Here is a 25,488-nt window from a genome sequence, read left to right on the forward strand (position 1 = left end):
AGTAAGGAGGCAATGCTTGCCTTTTAAAATAATTCCTTAAAATGGCGAACCTTTCAACTGATCTGAGATACCATTAATAAAATAATTTCTGTACAGGGCCTATATCTAAGGTGATATATATACTTTTTCATTTTAGGAAGTGGAATATGGACTATTATCTCTAATGCCTTTCAACACAGATAAGAAAATATGAATGAACCTATTCTCTGACCCAGCAACTCTACTTCTAGAAATTTCTCTCAAGGAAACAATCAATTAGGAATGAAATATACATGTGAAAATATGCTCACTTCTGCTTTGTTTATAATAGCAAAAAAAAAAAAAAAAAAAGAAAAGAGAGAGAAACTGTATGACTAAATATGAGGAAGGAATCAAATGAAATATTCTGTGACCACTAAAAACACGAGTGTGCATCTTACATGTTGACATAAATGATGTCGTGGATTTGTGGGAAAATAAAATAGTTTGCAGAATTGCACATAGTGGATATGTGTGTAGAGGCAGGAGAGCCAGTGCGCAAACAAGAGAAATAGATACTGACAGATGAATTCATCAAATTATGAGAGCGTTATGGCACAACTGGTTTGGCGATGAGACTAATGAATTTTTATTTTCTGTTAAAAAATATACAGATACAGCAATGAGCACTTAAAGTGCTGGGGGATGCTGGATCATATATATAATTTCTCAGAAGAGCCACTAAACATTGTTAGTGAGGTTTTGGGGTCTTGCTAAGTGACCTCAGCCTTAACCTATGCCTAGTCAGCTTTTAACCAGTTATTAACTTAAATACTTGTAACATCTGGCACCTGGATTTCCCCAACAGGGAAATGAAAGGATTTGATTCCAGAATGTCTTAGGTTCCTTTCAGCCTTAATGGTTTAAAGGTTTTATGAACTCTAGTCACACTGTTTTCAAATCACTCAAGTTCTGAAGTGATTAAATCACTTAAAAATTCCTAAACGCAAAGCAATTCTTTTCTGTCTTCATAATAGAAAAGGATAACTAGGCAGCCTCAAAGAATGACCTCCATGTGCTACTCAGTGCTAGCTCCTTTTATTCATGTATTTATTGGTTCACTCGGGTATTTATTTGGTATCTACACCAAACAGTCTCAGTGCTGCAGATACAGGGACACCTAGGGAGACTCACTTTTATCCAGGCCCTCCTTGTTACTGCAGGTATTTGCAAGTATTTAGGTAGCAAAATATTATATATTAAACGTCATATATTACAAGTCGGGCGTCCCTAATCCAAAACGCCCTAACATCCAAAACTTTTTGAGCACCAACATGAGATAGTGACGAAACTGCCTTTGCAAAAAATGTAACAATGACAAAATTGACAGTTTAAGGGATCTGACCTGACTATCTAACTTCTAATGTCTAAACTGCCCTTGTTCATTCCTGGGCACAGGCAGAACTAACTTTGGGAGAAACTTAGTTTATAGTTTAACTTTAAAACAAAAACATTAACAGTTCTTTCCCCAAACAAACCCTCTTTTTGTCTGGGTACCAGACTGCCTCTGTTGGACTAACAAATCAGCCACAGATTTGCAACTTCTCCAATTACTCCTGCAGATAATATCACCATTGCAGAACCTAAGATTGGCCTTTTGTGATGTCTTTTCAGGCTTCTGCACTTCTGATGACTCCATCCAGATCTCCAGCTGGTCCTGTGGACCCATCCATCCAGAAGCAGACTCGGCGAGCACAAGGACCATTTTCCACACCCCTATGATTTGCACCCCATCCAATCAGCAGCACCCACTCCCTAGTCCCCACCTCCCTCCAGATTATCCTTGAAAAACACTAGCCTCTGAATTTTGGGGGAGATTGACTTAAGTAATAAAACTCCAGTCTCCCACTTAGCCAGCTCTGTGTGAATTAAACTCTTTCTCTATTGCAATTCCCATCTTGGTAAGTCAGCTCCACCTGGGCAGCGGGCAAGATGAACCCAGCGGGCGGTCACAGTGACGCCTTTGCTTTCTAATGGTTTAATGTACACAAACTTTGTTTCATGCACAACATTACGAAAAGTATTGTATTACATTAACTTCAGGCTATGTGTATAAGGTCTATATAAAACAAACAAATTTTGTATTTTGACTTAGGTCCCACCCCCAAGATATCTCATTAGGTAGTACATATATATATTCCATATTCTGAAAAAATCGAAAATCCAAAATATTTCTGGTCTCAAGCATTTTGGATAAAAGATACTCAACCTGTATAGGAGATTAAGAGAACTTGCAGCTGGAAAGAGGCCTCAGAAATACAGTCATATAATTCCAAGTCTTTATTTTTCAGATGAGTCGACTGAGGTAAAGGGCAGCCTGGCTGAAGGTCAACAGCAGGGCTTTTTAATCAGATCCATGCTGTCCCAAAATAATGAAACCCTGGGTCAGCTTCTTTTCCAAATCTTGAGAATACAGGCTCCTGGGCCGTGAAACACAATTGAGAAAGTTTCTCTTCTAACAAAGAGTGCAATGTCTTGAGTACTTTAACGTACTGTTTTCTGAAATCCCACTGTTTGCTGGTAGGCTATGGTGTGGGGTGTCTGATATGTTATATAAAGAATCTCATGCTGCCCCAGGAAAAAGCACATATATCCATGTTTTTGTTCGATTTTGTAAAGCTTACTGTGTAAGATCATATTTTTGTTTCTAATAAAGAACAAAAATGAAGTTTCAACATTTGTGAAGAAACATACTTTTTGAGAGACGATACTTTGGTCAGAAGCATTATTTGTTATTTTGGCTTCTATTAAAGTTTTCTCAGAAATCAGATTCCCTGTCCTAAAAATCTGACTTCTGTATAATAGGTATATTGTATAATCTGTACTTCTAAGAAGTTTAAACATGGCCAGGCACGTTGGCTCACGCCTGTAATCCCAGCAATTTGGGTGGCCGAGGTGGGTGGATCACCTGAGGTCAGGAGTTCAAGACCAGTTTGGCCAACATGGAGAAACCTTATCTCTACTAAAAATACAAAATTTGCTGGGCGTGGTGGCACATGCCTGTAATCCCTCCTACGCAGGAGGCTGAGGCAGAAGAATCACTTGAATCCAGGAGGTGGAGGTTGTAGTGAGCTGAGATAGCACCACTGTACTCCAGTGTGGGCAATGAGATTGAAACTGTCTCAAAATAAATAAATAAATAAATAAATAAATAAATAAATAAATAAATAAATAAAGTTTAAAAACGACTGGGCATGGTGGCTCATGTCTCTAATCCCAGCACTTTGGGAGGCCAAGGTGGGCAGATCACCTGAGGTCAGGAGTCTGAGACCAGCCAGGCCAACATGGTAAAATCCCGTCCCTATTAAAAATACAAAAATTAGCCGGGCATGGTGGCACACGCCTGTAATCCCAGTTACTTGGGAGGCTGAGACAGGAGAATCTCTTGAACCCGGGAAGTGGAGATTGCAGTGAGTTGAGATCGCACCATTGCACTCCAGCCCGGGCAACAGAGCAAGACTGTCTCAAGGAAAAAACTAGACAAAAGATAAGCTAGCAATCCCCACAGCCACACCCACCCAAGGCTTTCCCTATTTCAGCAGGGGCAGCACGCCAGCACAGTTGTGTAACAAAGCTCCTGGGCATCACCCTAAATTAATCCCCTGCTCTACCTCCCTTCTCTCTGCCACCCTATTAGCAAACAACTGCCTGCCTCACCATGGAGCTGGATCTGACCCCATCTCCACTGCTACACACCTGCTCCAGGTACAGCCAGGTGCTGCTTAATGACAGGGACACAATCTGAAAAATGCATTCTTAGGCGATTTCGTCATTGCGCGAACATCAGAGAGTGTATTTACTCAAACCTAGATGGTGTATTCTTAATGTACACCTAGGCTACATGGTACAGCCTATTGCTTCCAGGCTACAAACGTGTAGAGCAGGTGACTGTCCTGAACACTGGAGGAAACTGTAACACAATGGCATCTGTGTATCTAAACATAGAAAAGGTAGAGTAAACACACGGTATTATAATCTTAAGGGGCTGCTGTCAGCGACCGAAACGCTGTTACAGGTGCATGACTGCATCACATCTCTGGCCTGGGCTACTCCAACTGTGCTCACAGGACCCTTGCTTCTGGCTCCAAAAGTGGAGGGGACACTCGTACCATTGTTTCACCATAGTGCCACCTCCTGGCCACCCTCTGCCCAGCAACCCCACGGACCTTTCCGAAGCATAAAACAGACATCGGGTACTGCTGAAAAGCCCCAAAGGTTTCCTCCAGAATCAAATAACATCCAACGTTTCCCATGACCTGCAAAGGTGCACAGCCTGGGCCCGTCTAGCTCTTCTGCCCCTGTGCACTGTCCCCTCACTCTCTAGGTTCCAGCTATCCTTGGCTTCCATTTTGCCGATATGCCAAATGCACTCTTACCTCAGCAGCCTGGATCTGCTCCTCCTGCAGCGAGTCTGATTCCTCGTGGTCCCAGAGTGACCTCCTCCCACCTTTCAAGTCTGAACTCACGTAACACCTCCTCAAGGGTTCTCCTAACCTGAAAACCTCTCCTGCTTGTCCTAATCATGCCTGACCACATGACTGCATTTTATCTTCTTCACAGCATTGATTACTATTTGAAATTACCTTATTTAGCTGTGTGATTTGCTGTCGACACTTAAGAGAAGGAAATCTCCCTGAGGTCTGGCTTGTACAATGTTCTATCTTTAGCACGTAAGAGAATTCCCTAGGAGAACACTTGGTTTGACAGAATGGCTACTTGCTATTTTACTTTCAGAAAGCCCTTCTGTTGGCATCTTTGTTCCGCGTGTGGCAGTGTGGTGGCAGCCTGGAGATCATCCCGTGATATATATATCTACTGGCCATCAAGAATCGTGACTCTGTATCATGATGTCTTGTGGTATACACATTTAGTACAGCTTGACTTTTAATGTTTGCTATGGTTTGAATGTCTGTCCCCTCCAAACCTCATGTTAAACTTTAATTGCTATTGTAACAATATTAAGAGGTGAGGCTGTTTTTTTTGTTTTTGAGACAGAGTCTTGCTCTGTTGCCCAGGTTGGAGTGCAGTGGCGTGATCTTGGCCCACTGCAAACTCCGCCTCCAGGGTTCAAGCAATTTCCTGTCTCATTCTCCCAAGTAGCTGGGATTACAGGCACCCACCACTACGCCTGGTTAAGTTTTGTATTTTTAGTAGAGATGGGGTTTCCATGTTGGCCAAGGTGGTCTCAAACTCCTGACCTCAAGTGATCTGCCCATCCGGCCTTCCACAATGCTGGGAGTACAGACACGAGCCACCATGCCCAGCCGAGGTGAGGCCTTTAAGAGGTGACCTTTTAGAAGTGACTATGCTGAGGGCTCCACCCTCATGGGTGGGACTGATGTTATTATAAAAGGGAGAATTTGGCCCCCTCTTGCTCTTTCCTCTCCTGTCATGTGATTACACATTAATAAGACCCTCGCCAGATACCAGCACCTTGATTCTGGACTTCTCAGCCTCCAGAACTATGAGTCGATCAATTTCTGTTCATTTTAAATCACCCAGTCTGTGGTATTTGGTTAGAGAAGCGTAAAATGGACTAAGACAATGTTGCTTTTAATTGTACCTTGAATAGCTTTATATACATGTATAAAATGAGCTTTCTTCTTTAAAAAATTTTCCCATAACATTTTCGGGGGTGGTGTACAGTTCTAAGAACCTTCACGCTCATGAAGATTTGTCCAACTACCACCACAACCAGGAGACGGAACAGCTCTGTCCCTCCCCCAAACATCCCTGGTGCTGCCCCTCTGCAGTCACACTTCCTGCTTCCCTGCCATTCCAGCTCCTGGCCACCACTGGTCTGGCTCCCATCACTAGAGCTGTGCTTTTTATGAGGCTATGACATGAGTGGAATCATGTATGTAACTGCTTCTCTCACTCAGCACCACGCCCTGGAAAGGTGCCCAGGTTGTATCCCGCATCTGTGGACTGTGCCTTTCAGGCGCCCAGGCTGTATCCTGCAGCCGTGGACTGCGCCTTTCAATTGCTAAGTGGTATTCCATTGTATAAATGCACCACACCCACTGAAGGACATCTGCCCTCAAACAGCCCAAGGTCAAGTCCTGCCTTCAGGGTGGTCAGCAGTGTTTTGGATCCCACTCAGCCTTTCACTACTTACCGGGCAAAGACAGTGCCGCTGCCACCCGGGAACGTGTAGGGGTGCTGCTTCCGGAACACATGTCCCACACGGCTGCACGGGATGATCTCCAGGCTGCCACCACACTGCCACACGCGGAACGAGATCTCTGAGATGATGAACAAGACATGGGTGACTGGCAGAGCCTGGGACGCCGCTCTGCAACAGCAGACATGCCAAGCAGGTACAGAGGCCCCCCCCCTACCATCCCATCATGGGGCTCCCGTGCCCTCCGCTGCTGAAGAAGACCTGATAAGGACCTCCCTCTTTCCAGAACCTGACCCAGAACTCTCTACAGGAGAGAAATTTGACACACTTGGATCTCTGGACCACAATACAATCAAGAAAGAAGGTTCATGGGGAAATATTTTTCAGATGTGGAGTAGAAACCTTGAGACAAGAATGCTTCTTGGCCTATTGTAAATATCAAGGCCTCCTGGCATAAGATCATGTATACCCAGTAGCATCATAACTACTGAGTGATGAAACACTAGTGCTGAATTCCTCACTAGCTGGCTCACGATCATTTGCACTTGCTTAGTATCAACACTGTGGGAAACGGCAAAACTGAAGGTATATAAATAGGTACAATTAAGCTTTATTGTTACATATTCTAGACAACCGTATACGCCATCTTTCTCTAAAACTTATTTTTAATAGACGGAACCCCAGGATGCATCTTGGCTTTTCCCATCCAGGGAAAAATAATCCCTTCCCTCAAATGGCAAAGCTTATTAAATACAAGTCCCTGTGCGTTAGTAGGCTCAAGCCTCCTGGCAGAGTTTGGACTTATGGACCATGGACTTAGGGACTGCCTTAAGGACTATGGTAGTGATCAAAGACAGTCAAGTAACTGACTGATATCTCCACGCTGCTCACAGGCTTGGACCCGTCAGTAACCAACTGGCCCAGGTGGAATGCTCCCTGGGGAAGGCTGCTGTTCACCTGCTTCAACACAGAACTGATCTGCAGGAGGAATGAGACGTGCAGGGCTAGGCACTACCCATACCTACTTAAACACACAGACTGCCCTGGCCACTGGAACTTAGTAGAAGCTTAGACTGACCGGTGCTTCTTTTGTGACACACAGGTACCTTCCAACCAGGTACCTGCCCGTATCACCACTAACGAGGTGAGTGACTGGAGTCTGAGTCAGGGGTCTGACTGAATGAAAGAAACATACTTAACAGAAAAAATTAGACAGGATTTTCTGAAAGGCAAAAACCAGTTTTTCTTCACAAGGTTTGTATAATACAAAAGGGAATTTTCCTCTGTATCATCTAAGATCCCTAAGAACATGTTAGGGAGGCAGGACAAAAATCAACAGAGTTACTGCGAATGACAGGACTTCATTTTTTTTCTGGCTGGACAGTATTCCCAGGAAATCAAGTGAAATAAGAACAGAAAGTTGAACACCACGTTTTCACCCATACATCGGTAAAAAACATTGATCTCATAGAAGTAAAAAGTATAATGGAGGATAGTAAAGGCTGGGAAGGAAGGAATAGGGATTTGTTTAAGGATACAAAATTATAGCTAGAGAAGAGGGATCCTGCTTGCGTTCTACAGCCCTGTAGGGTGACTCTAGGGACCGATAATATATTACATGGTTTCAAACAACCAGAAGGAGGATACTGAATGTTCCCAACACAAAGACATGATACATGTTTGAGATGATGGATATGCTAATTTCCTTGATCTGATCACCATACATTATATGTATTAAAACATCACTATGTACTCCATGAATATGCACAATTATTATCTTCAATTAACAAATTAAAAGAAGTACAAATATTCACATATAAAATCCACAGTGTATGCAGTCACTGTCACCAATGCCGACAGATCAGAAATAGGGTGGGTGCATCACAGACCATACAGTGCATTGATGGCAAGTCCTGCAGACAGTCAGCCTGGTTATGGCAACAGGTGCCCAGATTGCCAGGTACACGGCAGGAAATACAACACAGGGGTCAGAATACCATGAGTTTCTACTTGGGTCCAGTAAACTAATGCCTCACTCACTAGGAATGGGTGATCCATGCAGCTATTACGGGGCTTTAATAAGCAGCTCTCTTGTAGTAATAGAAAACATATGGTTACAATCAGGCAAGCATAAGCAGTCAAAGTTTCTGACTTTACTTTTTACAGTTCCCACACAACCTAAGAAGTTGTCGGCCAGGCATGGTGGCTCATGCCTGTAATCCCAGCACTTTGGGAGGCTGAGGCAGGCGGATCGCCAGAGGTCAGGAGTTCGAGACCAGCCTGACCAACACAGAGAAACCCCGTCTCTACTAAAAATACAAAAAATTAGCCAGGCATGGTGGTACATGCCTGTAATCCCAGCTACTTGGGAGGATGAGGAAGGAGAATCAGTTGAACCTGGGAGGCAAACGTTGCAGTGAGCCAAGAATGTGCCACTGTACTCCAGTCTGGCAGCAGAGTGAGACTCCATTTCAAAAAAAAAAAAAGTTGTCTCTATTTCAGAAAATCAAATTTAAATATCCATTTGCTTCACCAGAAGATTTAGAATCAGAGACTAGGAAATCCCCTTGGCTTCTCTACGGTGAGTCTGTTAAGCCAACAAGGGATCCTTCCAGGGCTTTTGTGGGATATTTTCAAGGCTAAGTACAACTATAGTTATCTTCTGCGCTGATTTCATTTGAACCCTATAACTTTGAGGATAATTAGTAAAACTCAATGGCTTTTTAATTAGGCAGTTAGTGTTTACATCTTGGCTCTGAGACCCTGGGCAAGGCGCATGCCCTCTGCAGACCACACTGTTAAGAAAACACAAACAGATGATTCCCTGGAAGTACTTAGCACCATCCTAAGAACAGTAGGGATGTAGAGAAGCACAGATAATGCCCCCAAGGAGCCTTACCGCCTGTCGTTAGAGCTAAGGGTTAAGTTCTTAGTCCTCCGTTTTAATTGCTTAAATGACATAAGGACTTACATGATTAGGAAAATGGGAAGCTCTGGTCATTCCAGTGGGGCACACACTGAGCAGGTAGTTTTGGATCTTACTTGGGCCTCTGTGAACCACACACCTCTTTCAATGCACACCCACAAAGGCCCCTCAGGCCGGCAATGGCTAGCAGTGTGCATGGCCCCCAGAGGCAGAAGCCAGAGCAGTACTAAGGAGAAAGGCTCATGGCGTGGCCTTCTCATGTGGAAGCCCTGGAGCCCACTGAACCTCACGGGGAGTCCAAGTCCTTGGCATAACCCAGGAGAGCCCGTCACGGAGGGAAAGACGCCCCAGCCTTCCTGGGCAGAGATGCGCTCCTGCTTGCAGGGTTCATCTTCACCCCAACCCGAACCGCTCAGGCCCTAGAACCTCCTAGGCACAGCTACATAATAAATACAAACACCAAACCACAATAAAGCAGCTCTTTACAACAAATCTTCCCCCCAGCCTCTGGGTGAATGCTTCCTCAGATATTTAAATCAACACTCTTCCTACACGATGACACAAAATGCTGGCTGATGTCTCATTTCAGCTAATGGTACGCACACTTCTGAAAACCACACTGCTTTTGAAAAATGGCCACCTACGTGACACGCTGCCCTACTGGGTGACCCTGGCCTGCTGGATTTCCACTAAACCAGTGGGAGATACCCATGGAATAGGGTGACAGAACTCTCTTTAGAGGGTTAACAATTCTGAAGCCTTTTGTACTCCAATGACTTCAATTCAAGCTCTCCCTAGAGGTTAATGTATCATTTTAAAACAAAAACCCAAAAGGAATTTGACTCACGGCCCCTCCACCTGCGCAGTATAGTAATTGAGCCTAAAGAAGCTTTCAACATCAAACCAAGGCAGAGAAATCCTCAAAGACGAGATGGTATCACTGACTTCAACATTATAAAACAATGGAAAAATAATAGGCGAGGCTAGTCTTTTCTTTTAAAGTAACAAAAATTTTCAAAGTCTTAAACTATGAAAAATGAGTGGCCTCATTTTTTCCTCTTTCCTTCTCCCCTGTCCTCCAGGGTACACTCACCCAAGGACGAATGTAAGTTAACAACACGCAGCAGTCCAGGAGAATTCGCTCAGGAAGCCAAGCATTTGAAACAAAAGGCTTTAATCGAAACAAGCAAAAAACAAGCACTCCCCCACCCCAAACCCTAAACAAACAAAACAAATCTTTTTATCTTTTATGCAGTTAATATAAGGCTACCAACGTAGACCACAATGTGTAAAATTTCACTGTGCCTAAACCCGGGTAAAAATGATTTGCACGGGGTATTTAAAAATAAACAAACAAACAAAAAAACAAAAGAGAACCATTCACAAAGGTAGTCGAGAAGGAATTAAGTGCCAAGGCCTCCCTGCCCCATCGGATTTTCATGATTTCAATTCAATCCCACCAGCCTTGCCAGGGTTCATTTTCCACTCTCCACCACTCAGCATGAATCCAAGCTCCTGGACTGTTTCCCTCTGTTTCTGCAAGCCTGCATTACAAACACTTGGGTTCAGATGACTTGAAAGAGTTTGCATTTCCCTTCAAAGACTTTATCAGTTTTCTGGCATCCTCCACTCTAACTTAGGGAGGCACATTTTAATGCCCAACCCATTAGACTTTCAAGAGCAAAAGGGGTGTTACGTATGTGTTTGCAAGGATCGATTAAGCCCAGTGAATGGTCACTCTGAAGCCTTTTAAATTTTTTTTCCAATTGGCACCCTTCCTTTTGCAGAGCTGAGGCACTTCTCTGTCCTGAGATTCGAGGCTTGTACATACCTAGGTTCTCTCCTCCCCACACATCCATCATCATGTCGTACTTTCCCAATTCTTCAAAATAGAACTTATCCATCACAAACAGCCCACCAGCAATCATGGGGGTTCTAAAGAGGCAGAAAGAAGAGGGGGGAGGGAGGAGAGGGCAAAGTCAAGGTTAGATTGCCAGCACCCTTGTGCCAAGGCCAAGCATTGATTCCCTAACAATAAGCTGACTTCAGAACAGCCACACTGCCACTGTTTTCTGCTCAGTGCCCAGGGTGCCGCTCTCTCTGCTTCACCACTGCTGCCTTCAAATGCCTCCCCTACTGTCCCTGCCTGGATGTTCCCACAGTGCCAGGGGCTGGACTGAGCCTCCCCTCTGCAGGAGCGACTGCTGGGGCTGGATCACTCACTGACATGCTGCCAGAGGCAAAGAACTTGGCCTTTCTGTGTGTCAGTTTCCTTATAGGGTAGCTACGAGGATTGCAAAAACATCATGGGCATAAAGCCCTGAGCATACTTAGGAAATGCTCCAGAGCACCAGCTCTCATTATCACTATCATAGATGAGGCTCCACCTTCTACAAGGGAACCCACCACGCTCCTCACTTCATCACCCCGGGAAGCGGCTGACAACAGATGTACGCTGAGCTCCCTACTTTGTTCCCAGAAGAGACGCTGTGAGAATTCAGTGTAAAGTGCTGGGAAGGTCTATAGCATACTGCAGATGTTGGCTAAATGTCAGCAAATATATTTCAGTGCTAAGTACTCTGTGAATGCTCTCTCACTTAACTGTGTGCCGACTTGGAATAGGTGGCCCCGTTCTCTCCCCAGCTAGAGAAGGCATCCTGACTCTCAACCAGGAAGCCCACTGCCCGGCCTGGGAATCTTAAAGCATGGGCTTCGTGAGCATGGGTTCCCTCCTGTGCAGCAGAGCAAAAGCCTGCTAGGCAGTGGCAGCAGTAAGTCTCCTGCTGCCCACCAAGCCCCTTTTCCTGGGTCTGGGGTCAGCTTGGAGATCCTGCTCTGCTACAGAAATGCTCTACAGTATCAACACACAGGAATGCACAGACCTAGCAGATACGCCTTAGAAACCTATGTGAGACTTTGACTGTGGAAAAGAAATCTCCAAGGACTTTATTCTACGACCTGGTGGAAGGTGCTCATCTTTGAGCTGAGGGGAAACGGGAGGGCAGAAGGTGAACGGCCCCACTGGGTCTCCAGGCGGCATGGGCCCAGCAAAGAAGCCGGAACCTGGGGTCTCATCCGGGAGAGGCACCCTGAAGGATGCTGGCACTTACTTTATAGGGGCGACTGGGTTCCCCTGCCGGGACCTTCTCTGCTCAGGCGTCATGTAATCCCACTTGAACACCAAGTTCCAATCAAAACCTGCCAGCCAGGAAAAGAAACAGGGTGTTGACAAGAGACTGGCCACTTCCTCCCGACACCCCCATTCCTCACAGCTTAAAAATATTCGATGTTTGGACAGAACTCAATGAAAACCACAACAAAGCCAAAAAAGAAGGTGTGGAGGAGAGAGAAGGGGACTGGGGGTGTGGGTGTAGCTGGAAGAGAGAGACTGGCAGGGAGGGTGAATGTTGAAATCTCCCTGCCCCTCCCTAAAGAAAATGTGAGTCAAGCTTTTCTAATACTGAAATGCATAAGAACAAATGAAATATGGGGAGAGAACTGAGGTCTGTGTGGTGATCACCAGGGCATGTCCAAGGCCCGTAAGGATGTGAGGACAAAGAGCATCCGCTATGAAAATCAAGCCGTGGCACCTCCAACACTGCCCCAGGCGAAGGGAATGCTGGGGAGGGAACGAGGCTTTGTCAGTCCCCTGGGCCAGCAAACTTCAGACTGTATTTGCAGCAAGAATGGAGTGGGAACACGCTGGGAATATGAAAACTTTAAGGGAAAATGAGCCAGTGGAAGTTGCCAAGCTGGGCAAATAAGCTTCAATTTCAGATATATTTGGCACCTGCTGCATTTCATTTTTGGAATCCACAGACCCCTGAGGATGGAAGAGCCTGAACCCTGTACCTGGACTTGGTTGTGGGCATCTGCAGGGCCTTAGGTCTCGCTCTCGCTCCCAGGGTCACATGCATAGTGCCTCTTGGAGGCCAGCAGGCCCCACCTGCGGAAGCTGTCCTGGTGCATCAGGAGGCCACTTCTTGCCAAACACTTGGCTCATGGTGCTGCATTTCCAGTTCCAAGGGTCTGACAGCCAAACCTAATGACTCTAGGGCCATGCATCTTTCAGTCCTCTTAAGCTCTCTGCCATCAGGCTTTTTGTCAACAGGGCTTTTGCAGTGTTCAAGTTTGGATTTGTCTGCATGCTTTGAATTCATAGTCTGTCCGTTCTGACAGCCCCAGTGACTGAAGGCTGGTGAGTGGGGGTTTCTGAGCGTCCTGGGCTGGCCAAGAATTTATGGCTCTGGACAAAGAGGTCTCCCAGCCCCATCACTGCAGGATACAGTGGCCTCAGGCAAAGAGACAAGGAAATGGACAGGGGCCCAGGCAGTGGGGACAGGAATGCATAGAGAGGAGACCCTCATGGGTCCCTGAGCTGGCTCTTATCACGGTGCCTCAAAGGCCACGAAGGCAAACCAGAAAAACAATGTCCTGGCTGTTCCACTAACAGAGAAGGTTAAGGATTAGCTGACATAACCTTTCCTTTACTTTTTTGATGTTTACTATTATCTTATTATTTACTTTATTAATTTGGTCCAAAGAGAGAGGCTACAGCAGATTAAAGATCTGCTAAGAATGGCATCCTCTTCTAAAGGAATTTCATAAAAAGCTCTTAGGGTGAATGTGGTCCCATTCCTCTGACCCAGAAGACCTGCACCCCCACACGGAGCACCTGGCTGTTCTTGCCCCTGCTCTGACACACACAGCTGCTTTGAGAGAAGCAGAGCCCGGTAGATCTCAGCTCTTCCAATACTTAGGGAAATAAAACATTCTGAAGGCCAGGCTTTCTAGCTATCTAAGGATCCCTCCTCTTTAATGTCCCCAAACATTTTACTTCTTACCATTCGCTGGGAATCTTTCCCGAATGCTATGTTTCCCACCCTAGGTACAGTCCTCCAAGCATGCCCGCCCTCCCGCTGATGTCTAATTCCATTACGCCCTGTGTGGCCAGCACAATTATCATCCCATTTCCCAGATGGGGAAGCTGAGGAGCAGAGGCGAAACGGCCTGCCCATGATGACGGGGCCTGCAAGAGGCAGGTGGGACCGAGGGAGGTAGCTGGGGAGGGAGTGAGGCTTTGTCAGTGTACGAATAAACAGGTCTCACTCTGTCTCCCAGGCTTGATCATGGCTCACTGTAGCCTTGACCTCCCAGGCTCAAGTGATCCTCCCACCTTAGCCTCCTGAGTAGCTGGCATGCCATCACACGCAGCTAATTTTTTTTTTTTTTTTAATAGAGACAAGAGTCTTGTTATGTTGCCCAGGCTGGTCTTGAACTCCTAGGCTCAAGCAATCCTTCCACCTTAGCCTCCCCAAAGTGCTGGGATCATAGGCGTGAGCCACTGCACCTGGCCAAGGCCCTATTTTATAGTTTTACTGTCTTCTTTTTTGATGTTAGACCATCAGTTGACCCTCTGCTCATTGTCTATCTACAATAGTCCATCTTCACACAGATGAAAGCTCTTTGAGGTCTTTGATAATTTTTAAGAGGGTAAAGAGACAAAGTGCTCTTGGGGCTCCAGGGCAGGTGCTGTGAGGACATACAGGAAACTGGTGTGGTCATTCCAACGAAAGGGGACCGGGGTGAAGCAGGCACAGGTGTTGGGCTGGGAAAGAGGGGTAAAATAAACCATGATATATGCAAGGGGCTGTATCAGCAGAACAGGGTCACACGTGGGCCTGCTGAGGGAGAGGGGACTGAGGATGACACAGGTGTCCATCTGAGCAACCAGCAAGAGAACAGCCTGTCAGAGAAATAGCCGGGGTGAGCAGAGAAAGCAAAGACAGGCTCCAGCCCCTTGAACCCCACAAAGCCTCAGCTCCGTGAAGTTTCTCACCCCAGACTCCTGCAAGGAGGGCTTCATCATCTCTGATTACAAAGGATGCCCTATCTGTTCATGGAACCACATGGCTCGCAAAAGTGACAGAAGGTCAAGGAAGAGGAGAAAGGGAAACCCAGGAAGCTCTTTAAGGGAGCAAGCCTATTTTTTCTCTTTATGAAGTCCTACTTGTTAAGCACACAGGCGTTTTTTTACTCAGCACACACACTACGGCGTGAACACTGTTGTCACTGTCACTCCTGACAATGAGAGGGAGTGGTGATCAGATGCTGGTGTAGATGGGACGAGCTAGGAGGGGCACCATGACAGACACCTACCGCCCTTCAAGTCAGCAGATGCCCCCACATACTGAAAGTTGTCCATATTAATGACATCGATGATGGGTGACACAACCCGAGTCCTGTCCTAAAATACAAACAAAGACAGGAGTAGTTATCAAAATCCAGCAAAACAAAAAACCCGCCCAACCGTAGAAGGCATTAGTGTTAGGCAGGCATAGGGCAAACCCGACTGGCCCTTACTACCTATTACCCTAGGCCCGCAAGAACCCAGCCTCCCCATCCAGACCCAAAAGGTCTTGCTCTTGGCCATCCGCAGATGTGCTGTGGCCCGCTGGGAGGCAGGGAGGGAGGTCAGGAGTGGGTGTGTAGCAGGAGTCACTCGAGGAGTGGAGACACCCATGGTTATGGGACAGGTAGCCATCGGTTCCCCCAGCTAAAGGCGAAAACTGTGTTGCTGTGTCCCAAGGGTCATTTTCTGTTTGCCCAAATACTATTAGTGATTTGTGAGCTGCAGTAAACCTGAGGCATGGCATCACTGCTAAAATGCCCATACATCAAAATTAGGAATGTATTTCTACGTGGGAATGTGTGTGCGAGAGGTGGTAAGTACCGATATTATCACAGCAGAAGGTTAACCAAATCAACTGGAGATTTCCAGATTCTAAGTCTGCCTTATCTGTAATTCTATCTTTTTTTTTTTGAGACAGAGTTTCACTCTTGTTGCCCAGGCTGGAGTGCAATGGCATGATCTTGGCTCACTGCAACCTTTACCTCCCGGGTTCAAGTGATTCTCCTGCCTCAGCTTCCCGAATAGCTGGGATTACAGATATGTGCCACCATGTTCGGTTAACTTTTGTATTTTTAGTAGAGACGGGGTTTCTCCATGCTGGTCAGGCTCTTCTTGAACTCCTGACCTCAGGTGATCCGCCCGCCTTGGCCTCCCAAAGTGCTGGGATTACAGGTGTGAGCCACTGCACCCAGCCCCTGTGATTCTGTATTAAAAAAACAAAACAAAAAAACCCCTAGACTGAGCCATTTCTTTACGCCACATTGTCATCATTCTGGTAAGAGTTTGTGAACATAAGGCCTTTTAACGTCTCTAATCTCTTTAAGTTCAAGTGACAGACGCTGGTGAGAGACCCTGGACTGTGCCCCATGCTGACAGTTAACCAAAGAGCAAGTGTTTTCCTTGAGCCACTTAGACAACCCTTATTAGCCAGAAGAAAGATTTAGAAATACAACTTAGTAACATAACCAGGAGAGCTAAGAACATACACACATCAGAGGAACAGGTGAACGATCATGCTAATTAGGAACACGCGAACACTGCAAAGCTCCGTAACGCCCAGGTGCAAATTTACAGGGAAAAGTAACCTGTGTGGTGCATTGAGGGCAGAGAAGAACACAACTTTCCTTGCCCGGGTCAGTCTGGTTCTAGGTGTAGGAGTTAAAGAATATAATCTACCTTACATTTTGTTTCATCAGGCTAGATTTAATGAAAGTTAATAGGCTTGGCACTTTCTCTCCTTAATTTAGGAGCGGGTGTTCAAAGCAGTTCTGACAATCTGACCACAGAGCTGAGTGGCCTTCGCACACCCAAACACTGTTGTGGCAGTTTTGGTTTTGACTGCGCTTCCCTGAGAGATAGCCTGGCGGAGCATAGCCAGGGAGAGCAAGAAGTTGTGGGGTTGGGGTGGGTGGGGATCCCAGGGCAGGTTCTTGTTGGATATAGCTGTGTGCATATGTATTAAGAGAGAGGCTCAGATAGGGATTTAATGGAACTGGCTTTGCAATCCTGGCTCTGTCACCTGTATGATCTTGCATATGTTATTAAAGTTCCCCGAACCCCAGCCTGTTTACCTGTCAAACAGAGATAACAAGTGCATCAAAGGTAACATATAAAAAAGGTCTACCATGTAGCCCCAACTTGATAAAGGGTAGTGAATACGATTTTCATAATTCCTAGTAGCTTGTGGTTACTTAGTATTCCATGACTCAAAGCCCATCAGCTACCCTTGCTATGCTTAGGCAGAACTACTTGTTCATTTTCTATTTCCTTTCATTAAGTTTGCTTTATCGCCCCCAAGGAAGTGCTTTCTTGGTAGGAAGGAAAGAAAAGTCAATAAAACAAGCAGAAGACAAGAGAAATGACAAAAGGCCAAATGTAATATTAGCAATGATGTTTCTAGAAAGCAGAAGGTGCAGAAGAGTAGCTGCGGATCACCCTCTGACAACCCCACTGGTCCCTGTGTGCTTCCTAGCCGCCCCGCTCTCCCACAGGAGCCTGGAAGCCTGCTGGGCTAATCTGCCCTACTCACTAAGAGCAGAGAGGTGGCCCCAGAAACAGCTTCCCCAGCACGCCCCGCTCTTCGAGCTGCAAGAGACGGCACCTGTTAGATGCCGGGCAATGTTCTAAGGACTCTTGGAAGCTGTAGGTGGGGAAGGAAACTGCTCCCGTGAAAAGGGCTGCCTTCAACTCATCAGGCTCTCACCAGCCTCTGCTGATCCTCACCTCCTACCTGTGAACGGATGGTTCCTCCTACTGATGGATTCCTACAGCCAGTAAAACAGTCTCTCTACAATGCCCCAAAGGCATTTTCTTTCTGTCAAGGAAAACTGCAGATGGCGAGCTCAGCCCCTGCCAGCCCCGATGCCCCACTCCCCGCGTTACACCTCCCGTGGGCCATGCTCCCCTCTGTCCCCTCTACCAAGCACCCACCACCTGACCCCCCTCCCCGCCCCCGTCATCTCACCTCGGCCACCCTCTCCAGGAGGGGCTCCAGCCAGTGCTCATTACACTCGCAGTGACTGTCCAAGAAAGTCAGGACCTTGGCTTGGGCAGCATCGGCCCCCCGAACCCGTGAGCGCATCAGGCCTGTGGAGGCGAGGTGGAAAGCACGTCAGGAGAGAGAAGCCACGGGGCCAGCACACTCCCATGCTAACCGGCGATGCCTCCCTGCCCGCAGCTCTGCAGCCTGCTTTCTAGGCACAGAGGTTACTGTCAACTTGCTGGATGAGATCCAAACTGCCCCCTGGTCACCAAGACAGATGAGTGTCAGAACTTTTAATTTTAATAGTTATATTGGATGACTGGCAGGACAACGTTCCTAGAACTACTGTCTTCTGAGAAAGGCCTTTACATTACTGAAGTCTCCTTAATCAAGTAACCAAAATGTGGAACTTTTAAAACTACATTCCTCTGACACAGCAACAGTTCTCTAACTAACCGGGCTAAGGAAGGTGTCACCCAGAGACTTCCAGTGCTAATGGTGGTGATTTTAGTGGTGATAATATTTGTAACAGTGTTGTGAACATCTCTGCCTTTTAAGACTTATCAGGAGCCAAATAACATAAGTTGCAAAGCCCTGCTGTGCAAAATTAGTTATACTGTTGGTCAAATCTACAATTTATATACTTGCGATCTGTTAATAATGTGCATGTTCATTATGACACAAAATATAAATAGTGTATTTCAAAAATTAGCTGTGGGTGGTGGCCTGTGCCTGTGGTTCTAGCTACTTGGGAGGCTGAGGTGGGAGGATCACTGGAGCCTGGGAAGTGAGCCATGACTGGGCCACTGTACTCCAGCCTGGGTGAGAGTGAGTCCCTGTCTCAAAATAAATAAAAAATTAAATTAAATAAATAATAGTTTATTTATCCCTGGATGTTGTGGTCATAAATGGCTTTTGCTATATATGCTGGATTTTCTATGTGAAGATGATGCAACTATTCATAACCTGTGAGGACAAGTCTGCTAAGTACTTTTTTCCACAGTCGAAATGGGTTTTCAGTGATTCCTATGTGGCTGCATGCTGTAACAGGGAAAAAGACTAAAGATTCCAAGTTGTGATAATTGCAAAACAACTTCTACTGGGCAAACCTTTGCTCTGAAAACAATTATAAACTCTGAGCAAAATATAAAAAGCAGCAATTTGAAAGCCAGAAGCAGACAGAAACTAGACAGGATCCAACCCCTTAAAAAAAGAAAATCATGGCCGGGCGCGGTGGCTCAAGCCTGTAATCCCAGCACTCTGGGAGGCCGAGACGGGAGGATCACAAGGTCAGGAGATCGAGACCATCCTGGCTAACATGGTGAAACCCCATCTCTACTAAAAAATACAAAAAAACTAGCTGGGCGAGGTGGCGGGCGCCTGTAGTCCCAGCTACTCGGGAGGCTGAGGCATGAGAATAGCGTAAAACCTGGGAGGTGGAGCTTGCAGTGAGCCGAGATCCGGCCACTGCACTCCAGCCTGGGCAACAGAGCGAGACTCTGTCTCAAAAAAAAAAAAGAAAATCACACTGAGCAAGCTCCATATTTATATGGTGTTTCCCGCGAGGATGCTCTCCAATCCACCGCAATGCAGCCTTTATTGGCTTGAGTTGTCAGAGGATGGAGAGTTCAGAGCTTCTGGTATCTGGAAACTGAAGGAGGAGATCCTGGAAAGGAGGTAGGCCCCAAATCCGGCACTAACCTCCTGTTAAATCTTTGGCTGACTCCTGAACCACGCAGGAACAAGCCAACATGAAAAGCAACAGTTAGAAGGCAGAAAAAACTAAGTTTCAGCTGCTATTCACTGCAGAGAAAACGAAGTTTAGAATTTGACTTCTGCCAAGTGTGACATGCTTGGTAAAGACCTCAGTTCTTCTGCAGGAACTTCAGAAAGACCACACATAGGAATATAGACTATGTATCATGAATAGGGACTCATAAAATCAGACTCATGGCCGGGCGTGGTGGCTCATGCCTGTAATCCCAGCACTTTGAGAGGCTGAGGCAGGCAGATCACCTGAGGTCAGGAGTTCAAGACCAGCCTAGCTAACATGGTGAAACCCGTTTCTATTAAAAATACAAAAAACCAGCCAGATGTGGTGGTACACGCTTGTAATCCCAGCTACTCGGGAGGTTGAGGCAGGAGAACTGCTTGAACCCAGGAGGCAGACGTTGCAGTGAGCCGAGATCACGCCACTGCGCTCCAGCCTGAGCAACAAGAGAGAAATGTCGTCTCAAACAAACAAAACAAAACAAAAAATAAAAAATTAAAAAAAAAAAACTATACTCATCCTAGCAAAGTTAGCAAAGTACAAAAAAAGCCTACAGAAGTTCAGCAGCATCATCTGGTAATTTAACTGCCCAGTATAACAAAGATGAATACTCTTTAGAGAAAGATAACATAATCCAGTGTTTCTACAACATATCATCCACAATGTCCATTATAAAATAAAAAATCACTACACATGAGAAGAAATAGGAAAATGGGGACCACACCAAAGAGAAAAAAAGCCATTAGAAGTTCACCCTGAGATGACCCAGATGGTGGAATTAGTAGGGGAGGATGTAAAAGCAGCTATTCTAAATATGTTTAATAACTCAAAGGCAACAATTGTAATGAGTGAATGGGTGGGGAATCTGAGCAAAGAAATAAAAACTATAAAAAAGAATCAAATGGGTATTCCAGAACTTAAAAATCAAATTATCTGAAATGAAAAATCCACTGACTGGTCTTAATAGCAAAATGGAGATGGCAGAATGACTAGTGGACTTAAAGATGGAACAACAGAAATAGATCCATCTGGTGGAGAGAGAAAAAAATTAAGGGGGAAATAGTCTAGTGTTCTATGGGACAATATCAAGTGGTATAACAGATGTGCAACTGAAGTTCAAGAATGAGTCAGAAAAAAATACATGAAGAAATAAAAGGCCAGTCATTTCCCAAACTTGGTGGAAAACATCGTCTTACATATTCAATTTACATCAGCAAACTTGAAGCAGGATAAATATAAAGAAAACTAAATCTAGGCACATCATAATCAAATTGCTTTAAAAAAATCTATAGATACAGAGACAACCCGAAAAGCAGCCAGAGGAAAAGACCCACAACATACAAGGGAACAACAGTATGAATTTTTTGAGACGGAGTCTCACCCTGTCACTCAAGCTGGAGTGCAATGGCACGATCTCGGCTCACTGTAACCTCCACCTCCCAGGTTCAAGCGATTCTTCTGCCTCAGTCTCCCGAGTAGCTGGGACTACAGGCCACCATGCCTGGCTAATTTTTGTATTTTTAGTAAAGACAGGTTTCACCATGTTGGCCAGGATGGTCTCACACTCCTGACCTCGTGATCCGCCCGCCTTGGCCCCCCAAAGTGTTGGGATTACAGGCATGAGCCACGGTGCCCTGCCTGGAGTGAAATCTTTAAAGGGCTGAAAGAAAAATTAATTGTCAACTCAGATTCTACTCTGAGAAAATAGCCTCCAATAACAAAGGAGGAAAAAACTCTTCAGATAAAACCTGAGATTGTGTTGCCTAGGAGAAAAAATTCTAAAGAAAATTATTTGGGCTAAATAAAAACTCCTATCTATGGAAAGCAAGATACTACAAATGGAAAATATGAGGATAAGCTTAACATATCCACATATTCTTCTCCTTATTTAATAGATACTGACTATTTGAAGTAAAAAATGTAACACTATATCGTGGGGTTTAAGACCAATGTAGAAGAAAAACGTGATAGCGATAGTACATAGTACATAGGAAAGGAAATGGAAATAGTCAAAATGGATATTGACTCTTAAGCAGACTGTCGTAAGTTAAAACTGTATGTTGTAATTCTCAGAGCAACTGTGCATACATGAAAAGTATTGCTGAAAAGCTATAATAGTAATTCAAATGGAATATCAAAAAAATCAGTGAATCCAAAAGAAGGCAAGAAAGTAGGAACACAGTTACAAAAAGCAAAATGCACATGATACAAATAGAGAACAAACAGCCAAAGAGCAGACCCAAACCCAATCACAGCAATGATTATACCATATCTAAATGAACTACCCTCAATCTGGGTGGGTGCAATCTAATCAGCTGCCAGCACGGCCAGAATAAAAGCAGACAGAAGAATGCAGACAGAGACTGGACTGGCTTGGTCTCCCGGCCTACATCTTTCTTCCGTGCTGGATGCTTCCTGCCCTTGAACATCGGACTCCAAGTTCTTCAGCTTTGGGACTACTGGACATTCGACCACAGACTGAAGGCTGCACTGTCAGCTTCCCCACTTTTGAGGTTTCGGGACTCGGACTGGCTTCCTTGCTCCTCAGCTGCAGATGGCCTATTGTGGGACTTCACCTCATGATTGTGTGAGTCAATATTCCTTAATAAACTCCCATTTATATATACATCTATCCTATTAGTTCTGTCCTTTTGGAGAATCCTGACTAATACAAAAGCCAAATATTGGTTCTTTTAAAAGATGAACAGTCGACGAACAGCAGACAGATGAAAAAAATAAGAAGATATAAATTGCCAAAATCAATAAAATAGTAATACTACTACAACAAACAGTAAAAAAAGAGACAATATCATAAGCAACTTTGTGTCAATAAATATAAAAACGCTGGTGAAATACCAAATTTCTTGAAGGGCAATCACCAAAACAGACACAAAAAGAAACAGCAGATCTGAATAGGTCTATATCCATTAAAAAGACTGAATTAGTTATTGAAAATCTTTCCATAAAGAAAAGTCCTGGTCCAGATTGGTTAATTTTATTAAACATTTAAAAAAGAAATAATTAAAATATTATACAAACTCTTTTAGAAAATAAAATAGAAGGGCACACTTTCCATCTTGTTTTATAAGGCTAGTAAACTGTAATGCCAAAACTGGAAAAATACATTTTAAGAAAATTAAAACACAGGTATAAAAATCCTTAACAAAAATACATTAAAAGGATACTGTATCATGACCAACTGTGGCTTATATTAGGAATGCAAAGCTGGTTTAACATCTGAAAATCAACCAATGTATTTCACCACATTAACAGACTAAAAAAGAAATACCACTTGATTATCTCCACAAATGCAGAGAAAAAGGTTTAACTCATTATTAACATGGTTTTTGTCCTACTATTGTCATTAAACAGCTGTAGGACCTTGAGAAAGCCATCTAACCTCTTCAGGCTTTAGTACTTCCATCTGTAAAATGAAAGTACTAGGCTCTCAACTTCCACTGTACGTCGGCATCATTTTAGCAGCTTTTAAAAATGCAGCTGCCCACGTCCCAACCACAGAAATCCAGAAATTTCTGTTTAATTGTGAATGAGGGCAAGACATGGTCCTAAATTCCCTAGGTGCTTCTAATAAATTGCTAGGTTAAGAATCAATGCACAACAAAATCCACAGAATATTGATCCGAAGACTGCTCTTTCACTACCATAATATTTTAGGCAATTAATTTACTTTGTCATCTAGCAGCATCACTACAAGCACTTTGTGTGTATGCTTAAATAGATGGGCTCTTATACACACACACAGGTACATATATATACGAGTGTGTATGCAAGTGTGCACATATTTTCTCATTCAATTGTTACAGACTTCAGCTGTTCCATATAGGCTTCCCATAATCTGGCTTCTCGCAACCCACCTTTCTCATGCCTTCTCCAACATATCAATATGGGTTCAACGTTCTAGTGGAAATGAACATCCTAGTGGAAAGTTAACACTGAGAAGCATTGTTCTGATTTCTCAGCAGTTTAAAGACAAAGACACTGTTAGATAAGGCTGGTAAGTGATTTACAGTGCCAACATTATCTCTCTTTCCTCCTTCCCCACTTCTCCTCCTCTTTTTTTTACTTTAAAAGCCTGTGCCAGGTGATGGGGTGGGATGGCAGATACTCTGGGTTTAAATTCATAAAGTTATTTTGAAGGTTGTTTAGGGCGCAGTAAATTGCCCCCTTTTTGGTTTATTCCAGGCTTGGTGGACTGATGTGAGTCTGGCAAACAGAGCTTGTTTAGAAGGCAAGGCTTATCCCACTGTTTATGTATCCTGAATGTCTAGGTTGATAACGCTAGTTGGTTAAAATATGATGCTGTTCTAACAGGCTTAATCACCGTGTTGGCCAGTAAGATTCTTGGTAAGAAAAACTTCACTCCTTGACTCCAGCTGGAGTGTATATATAACGAGAAGAAAGAGTTTTGCACTGATCAAGGAATACAATCACCACTCCTGGATCAACAGTCAGACTTAAACAGCAAATGTGGCATGGGCTTCAAAGCTCTGAGATTTTCCTATACTGAAAGATTTCTCCCGACCATAGAGGAGCCTAACAATTCAGTCATCAGGGTACCTAACAGTACTGACACACTGGATGTTAATTACATTGTGACTAGAGCTTCCTTCCCAGACACTCCAAAGCACTACTTTCCTCCTTTACAGCCTCTCTTCTAACTGCCAACAAAATAGTCTTCATGAGCTCAGCTCCAGCACAGATAAGACTGACAGAAGGTTCCAAGGCTGGCATTTGCAAAATCACATAAGCATATAATTGCAGTACTCTCTCCCCATTTTGGATGGTTCACCTTCAGCAGCTGTCAAACTTGAATCCCCGTTATTTTATCAGATGCCTGGAGCATGGAGTCACTCAACTTCTTATTGCTAAATCTTTGTTTTTCTTCTAAACTTTTGTACTCAAGGGACTGATAAAACTTCCTAGGTTATGAAAGAAAGAAGCCAATTTTCTAAATACATAAATAAAAATGTAATTTGATCTTGCTCTAATATATAAATAATTTCAATTAGTCAAGCTTTTAATGTCCTTCCTGTGTTTGCTGGGAGAAGTCTCCCAAGTGGCTCTGGTAGAGGGAGACAGAAAAAAAAGCTAGACAATTAATTGCTCTTTGAGGTAAAGCACTTCTTTATGTTATTACTGGGCTCAGGAAAAGTCCGAATTCAACTGTCTTGGTACTGAGTTAAGAAGAATCTTACCTTCTCGTCGATTATTTCTGAATTAAGAAGAATCTTACCTTCTCGTCGATCATTTCTAAGAACTCGCACTTTCTCAATTTTCCCCAAGAGAGCCCCGTCCTCAGCTACGAAAAGAAAAGAAGCACAGCATTTTGAATCTGGAGTTCATAAAGGGCTTTGCATTCAACCACAGCATTCTCAATCATCTAAGGGCCGATTATCTCCTTGGGGCATCACAGAGGCACCTCTTCTTTCTGTGGATCTGATTTCTGGCTTGTTCACACCTCATTAGCACCCCCGCTACACTACAGGAAGACTGGTGCCCAGAGAAGAGCAGACACAGGGATGAAATCAGTGTCAGTACTCACGATCATTGCTGTAGTCATCCACCAAGATGATTTCTTTTATGAGATGCGGTGGGCTTTTCTTAAGCACACTAAGAAAAGACAAGAAGATAAAGTTTATAAGGTCTTTTAGGGGTATAAACTTTTAGCCTGGGGTAGGAAATTCTCATATCTTGGTCCTAACCCTTGGTTGGAGGAGCTACCCACTGCACCCTG

At 44.6% G+C, this 25,488-nt stretch overlaps 1 protein-coding gene across 1 annotated transcript in view; it reads right to left on the reverse strand.

Moving 5' to 3' along the window:
- The window catches only part of GALNT2 (polypeptide N-acetylgalactosaminyltransferase 2), a 214,139-nt gene that overhangs the window by 19,859 nt on the left and 168,792 nt on the right, over positions 1-25,488 (reverse strand). Inside the window, exons 5-11 of the mRNA XM_023191779.2 lie at positions 25,297-25,364; positions 24,988-25,053; positions 17,945-18,066; positions 15,228-15,315; positions 12,179-12,266; positions 10,900-11,003; positions 6,137-6,263 (exon numbers count right to left, since the gene is read on the reverse strand). Of these exons, the coding sequence (XP_023047547.1) occupies positions 6,137-6,263; positions 10,900-11,003; positions 12,179-12,266; positions 15,228-15,315; positions 17,945-18,066; positions 24,988-25,053; positions 25,297-25,364 (663 nt within the window). The remainder of the gene's footprint in view (positions 1-6,136; positions 6,264-10,899; positions 11,004-12,178; positions 12,267-15,227; positions 15,316-17,944; positions 18,067-24,987; positions 25,054-25,296; positions 25,365-25,488) is intronic.

The sequence above is a fragment of the Piliocolobus tephrosceles genome, chromosome 1 (assembly GCF_002776525.5).
Source record: "Piliocolobus tephrosceles isolate RC106 chromosome 1, ASM277652v3, whole genome shotgun sequence".
Classification (NCBI taxonomy): Eukaryota; Metazoa; Chordata; class Mammalia; order Primates; family Cercopithecidae; genus Piliocolobus; species Piliocolobus tephrosceles.